The sequence below is a fragment of the Rattus norvegicus genome, chromosome 11, assembly GCF_021556685.1.
Source record: "Rattus norvegicus strain SHRSP/BbbUtx chromosome 11, alternate assembly SHRSP_T2T, whole genome shotgun sequence".
NCBI classification, from domain to species: domain Eukaryota; kingdom Metazoa; phylum Chordata; class Mammalia; order Rodentia; family Muridae; genus Rattus; species Rattus norvegicus.
Genome location: NC_141544.1, coordinates 40644607 through 40650606, shown reverse-complemented (window position 1 = coordinate 40650606; position 6000 = coordinate 40644607). Strand labels below are relative to the sequence as shown.

The window sequence follows — 6000 nt, the reverse complement described above, 5'->3', positions numbered from 1 at the left end:
AAATTGGACATTGAACTCCCTGAGGATCCAGCTATACCTCTCTTGGGCATATATCCAAAAGATGCCCCAACATATAAAAAAGACACGTGCTCCACTATGCTCATCGCAGCCTTATATATAATAGCCAGAAGCTGGAAAGAACCCAGATGCCCTTCAACAGAGGAATGGATACAGAAAATGTGGTACATCTACACAATGGAATATTACTCAGCTATCAAAAACAACGGCTTTATGAAATTCGTAGGCAAATGGTTGGAACTGGAAAATATCATCCTGAGTGAGCTAACCCAATCACAGAAAGACATACATGGTATGCACTCACTGATAAGTGGCTATTAGCCCAAATGCTTGAATTACCCTAGATGCCTAGAACAAATGAAACTCAAGACGGATGATCAAAATGTGAATGCTTCACTCCTTCTCTAAAAGGGGAACAAGAATACCCTTGGCAGGGAAGAGAGAGGCAAAGATTAAAACAGAGACTGAAGGAACTCCCATTCAGAGCCTGCCCCACATGTGGCCCATACATATATAGCCACCCAATTAGACAAGATGGATGAAGCAAAGAAGTGCAGACCGACAGGAGCCGGATGTAGATCGCTCCTGAGAGACACAGCCAGAATACAGCAAATACAGAGGCGAATGCCAGCAGCAAACCACTGAACTGAGAATAGGACCCCCGTTGAAGGAATCAGAGAAAGAACTGGAAGAGCTTGAAGGGGCTCGAGACCCCAAAAGTACAACAATGTCAAGCAACCAGAGCTTCCAGGGACTAAGCCACTACCTAAAGACTATACATGGACTGACCCTGGACTCTGACCTCATAGGTAGCAATGAATATCCTAGTAAGAGCACCAGTGGAAGGGGAAGCCCTGGGTCCTGCTAAGACTGAACCCCCAGTGAACTAGACTGTTGGCGGGAGGGCAGCAATGGGGGGAGGGTTGGGAGGGGAACACCCATAAGGAAGGGGAGGGGGGAAGGGGATGTTTGCCTGGAAACCAAAGAATTATTATTAAGTATTAAATAAATTAAAAAAAAAAAAAAGAGAACAGGCTGTGGCCGTGGATGGCCTCAAAGTGAAGCAGACAGCCAGAGCTCAGCTCTCAAGTCTTTGATGAGGAGCAGATCTGAGAATACTTCTGTGTGACTGTGTTGTGTGCACACACGTGTTCACACATGCATTTGTGTGTATGTGTGTGTCACAGATAACCTAGAATGCCGTTCCTCAAGATACCACCTCTACTTGTTGAGACAGCATCCTCACTGGCCTGGAACTTACCAAGCAGGCTAGGCTGGTGGGTCGGAGAGCGTAGAGATGCGCCAGCCTCTCCTGATGTTGTCACTGTTAGGCACACAGGCTCAAGGCAATGCCTGGACTCTTCTAATGAGTGCGTTTTGAGAATTGAACTCAGTTCCACGGTGAGCCCCTTACCAACTAACATTCTTCCTCACACCCTGACTGATAAACACCCTTTACATGCACCCACTCCACACACTGAAACTATGTAACCCAAACGCAAGACTAAACTCTGCCCGACTTCTTCTACCAGAGCACTGGGAGGTTCCCCCAACCCAGGCATAAGATATTCAATTAATAAAAATTCTCCCCTATCAACACATAATCAGGCTTGTAGTGAGTGATCAAAAGACTACCGTGGTGAGGTGCCCTGAGCCTTGGGACCGGAATGTACAGCTCTAGTCAACTGAAAGCTGTGAGAGGAACTTTATTTAACTGTCAGTCTAGCATCACCATCTCAGACTTAAACTGACGCATCCAGACAAGCACATCAGAAAGAAAATGTAAATTAAATATTATGAGGTATACTACTAATGAAATATGGGCTTAATAGGACATGAATATATAAGTTCAGTGGTTTTATTGCAGTTAGAAAATTATATTATGAAAGATACAAAAAAGTCATTATTATTATTTGTTTATTTTACAATCAGTATGCCATCTTTTACCACTATGGCTTTAAATTTTCATTCTACCCAACAGGTGTCAAGGAATAGTTAAGTCCATGCCTTAATAAAACAGTTAAAATATTTACAGATTCAAAATAGATGTTTTCATAACTGAAAAGTTCACCTGAGAGTTCACTGTAACGGTGCCGTTGGTTTCTCTCTTTTCTTTCCAAGTTGTTAGCGTGGCTGAGGGCCCTCACGCCATCTCCGCTATCCGTGTCCTAGATGTTGAATTCCTCACTTAAAATTGGCTAAGCATCAAGCTACAGTAAATTGTTCTAAAGTTTGCAGGTGGACAACCAATGTCATATCCATGTTTACTCTTAATATAAGCAATTTAACAAATTATTTTGATTGTAGCTATAGTATTCAAATAAGGGGCCAAAATTTAAGATGACATTATTGTATTGAGTCAGACATGACATCTTTTAAAAAAAAAATCACTGGGCGTCGAGAAGGCTGGCTCACACAGTAAGGAGCTCCAATTGTGTGATAATGCAAAACGCCAACCAAACCCCCGTCCAAGTGCTGCATGAAGGAAAAGGCATACGTTGTACACACACATGATCCTGCATTTGTCTTCGGCAACCCATCCCCCCCCAAATAGTTCCTTAAAACAAATTTCCTTAGCAAAGAGAACATTTTAGAAGTTCATGTTAAAATAGGCATAAGTGTTTATAATGCTATGCGATATATTTCTATTATCACCTACCTTATGGCCAAAAGACAAAGTAAAGCCTGTCCTGTCCACCTACGACAACTTGAAAATCACGAAGGTACGGATGAGGTAGTGTAGTCACTTGTATTACATGCTGGCTGTTAAAAGTAATGCTGAGTTTTAAAAAATATTACACTTGGCCAATCACCAGACACCATTAAAATTAACCCTTAATGCTAAACTGTTCATGAATAGAGAGAAATTTAAACCAAGTGTCTAAAACAAATACCTTTAAACTGAGGAGAGAACTGGGTTTTATCATAAAATGGAAACTTTCCAAAGCAAGTATTTACATTTAAAGCAAACACACAAGAACTGATGACAGACAGCCGAGTGTACAGTGAGGTAGGAAATCCATTGGCTTGTATAAGATTTTACACTTTGTAAACCAGAGAAGTTTTCATATTATTTTATGTAAAGTTGAAGTCTAAACTTACAAGTATCAAATAGCTGCATGGGGACATATACATACATATGTGTATACATATATGTTTGCATACATATGTATATATGTATGCATACATGTGTGTATGTATATATGCCTGTGTATATGTATACATACATACATGTGTGTATGTGTGTGTGTGTGTATACACACACACACACATACACACACACACACACACACAAATTCTTTTGTAACATGGGATACATTATCACACAGTGAGCACTCTCTCCCAGGCAAACTGAGTGGACTTTTCGAAGTTTCTAGAAAATAGTTCCAATTTAATTTTCTCTTCCAAAATGAAACACATACTACCCTCCCTCCCTTGCTGCACCCCAAGGGAAAAGGGCAATATCTGATAACTATGAAATCATGAAATATTGCTGCTGGTCCCCGTATCTTCTCATGGCAAAATCAGCTTGCCACTGACTGGATACCACTCAGGGTAGTGTGCACTCTCCCTCTCCGCCCGACCCTCCCTTCCTCCATCCCTCCGCCCTTCAGTAGATGCAGCATGCAGTGAAGTGTCTCTCTCTGGTATGTGACCCAGAGAGATGCCATCCTATGGACTGTTCCCCTGACAAAGGACTCTACAAGTGCTCCCAGGAGCGACCAGGACTCCTTTGTCAGAGACGTCTGATGCAAAGCGGATTCAGGCTCTCCCCTGATCTGAGGACAGACCCTCCCCCAAGTCCTAATGAGATCCTATGTGCCCTAGGCATATAAAGTCTCAGTTCAATGATCTGTTTTGACTACAAACTCCCTCGTGAGTTCAGGACTAGTTGTCCCACAGCTCGGTGTTGAGAATATCTCCAGTTTTAAGGCATCTCACATTCCTTGACGAGGGATATTGAACCTGTATAAACAAGGTTTTGTTTCCATGCTGAGGTCTACAGAGTGAGGTCCCAGAATGGCTAAGAATCACTGTAAAATGTTACGGGGGGTAACAGATTATTATCTGTTCAGATTATTATCAATTCAATTTCTACCAACATTAAATAAACACAAGATTGATCTTTCAATGCCCAAGTCAAACTGGGGTATGTGCCTTTACACCATACGAAGTGTGGGAATAGGAAAAACAATAAAAGGATTAAATCTGGTTCTCAAGTGCAAACCCACAATGGACCAAGACAGAATTTTAACGTTTCAAATGCCAGCAGAGCCTCAGGGCCATGTCTGCCTCCAAACTCGGCTTTTTTACAGACCACAGTCTTCACAGGATGCCAATAAGCCGCTCTTCCGGTCAATGCGGACATTTCCCTCTCCTTGACCCCAGTGCCCTCGTGGTCATCAGTGACCTGCAATGAGATGACCGACATCCTCATGCAGCTCTCTCCAGGGAGAGGCAGTGACGGTTCTGGCCAGATCATGCACACTAGGGCTGCTTCAGCCTAAATCCCAACTTCTTCCTCCAGGGGACGAGAAAAGTCAGGGAACAGAAAGTTTCTAACAGCCTAGACAAGGTGGAGACTAAAGAGAGGAACAGAAGCGAGAGCAGGGAACGTTACACTTTCTAGTTTGTGCAACCAAAACTCCTAGTCAATACTGAGGACAGCAGAGGCCTCCAGCTCAGGCCAGCTGCGGCCTTTGACTAGGTCCGGCCAGGGCAGCCTGAGTCACCAGGTCCAGCCCATGCTGGACTTTGGTAGGAGCTGAGGAGCAGAGTGTTGGAGTTCAAAGGTGATTTCTTTTCCACATTACAGCTCTGCACTGCTGGGGAGATCCCCACTGTATGGCTTAGGGGGACTCTTTTTTCTGAGCAGGAGGACTGCATGCAGATGCTTTGAGCTGTTGAGATGGACACTGTGGCTTCTATTGCTGTAGTTACTTTGAACACTAGGAAATTATTACCTGGTCACACACAATTTCCCATCATTCAAGAGATAGAGCATGTCATGTCTCCTATGAAAACCAAGGAGAACTCAGGGTCACCTTAAAGAGAAATTCCCTCAATAGAAAGCTACCAGGAGGAAGCAGGGCTGCTAAGACACAGCCACACTAGGCTCTCAAGACAATGCCAGAGCGTCAGAGGGGAATCCGTGAGCTGAAGGACACTCCTGCGGCTTACTCATCAGTAGTACACTTGTCAGACATCTGCTGACAGAAGTCTGAGATCCCAGCACTCTGCCGACAGGGTTCCAACAGCGTGGCCTGCTCCGGGGCGGCTGTGGTGGTTGGCTGAGACTCCTGCACAAGCTCCTGGCGGGCCGAGGTGCTCCCTCGCCCACAGGGAGGTGGTGCAGTTGGAGGCATGTCAGACACACTGAAAACTGAAGTAAAAGGAAGCTCGCCGTCAGGAGTACTTTTTCCTTTCTCAGAAATTAAAAAAGAAAGCGGACAGTCTGAGGCTGAGTACTTGGCGAGGATCTGAATCTGCTCTGGACTCAGTGCGGCTTCCTTGCACACTTGTTGACAAAGTCCGGTAAGGTTCTGCTTTGTCTCCCCGAGCGTTGACAAAATGTGATCTCGCTCCTTCAGCAAGCTCTCCTTTTCATTTTGCTGTGCAGAGAGGAGAGAGCACAATGGTGTTTATTGTGTCCACCAACATCTCTAAGGCAATCAAGCACTCAGTCTACAATGTCTTCTTCAGTAAGATCATGCTGAATGCTGCCTTTCAATCAACTCCAACACACACCCGTGTCAACTCAACAAGCACACTTGCAATGTTTGCTGCAGCACTACTCACGATCTGTAAGTCGGGGACCGACCCAGGCGCCCAACTACAGAGGAAGGGGTGACCTGCATCAGTACGTAATGGAATCTTTTCCACCATTAAAGAAAATGCGGTTATGTTTGCAGGAAAACAGACACGACTGAAGCTTACAATACTTGAATTAAGGTAGGATTTGAAACACCAATGTTTTCTCTT

The 6000-nt window shown here is 44.2% G+C and overlaps 1 protein-coding gene across 4 annotated transcripts in view; it reads right to left on the bottom strand.

The window, feature by feature from the left end:
• Positions 1-1862: 1862 nt before the first annotated feature.
• Positions 1863-6000, bottom strand: part of Bach1 (BACH transcriptional regulator 1) — a 35037-nt gene continuing 30899 nt past the window's right edge. For 3 of the 4 annotated variants that reach the window (XM_087576461.1, XM_087576462.1, XM_087576463.1), the window contains exons 5-6: positions 5200-5630; positions 1863-4429 (exon numbers count right to left, since the gene is read on the bottom strand). In XM_087576461.1, the coding sequence (XP_087432587.1) occupies positions 4375-4429; positions 5200-5630 (486 nt within the window). In that variant the 3' untranslated portion in view covers positions 1863-4374. 4 annotated transcript variants of the gene reach the window in all.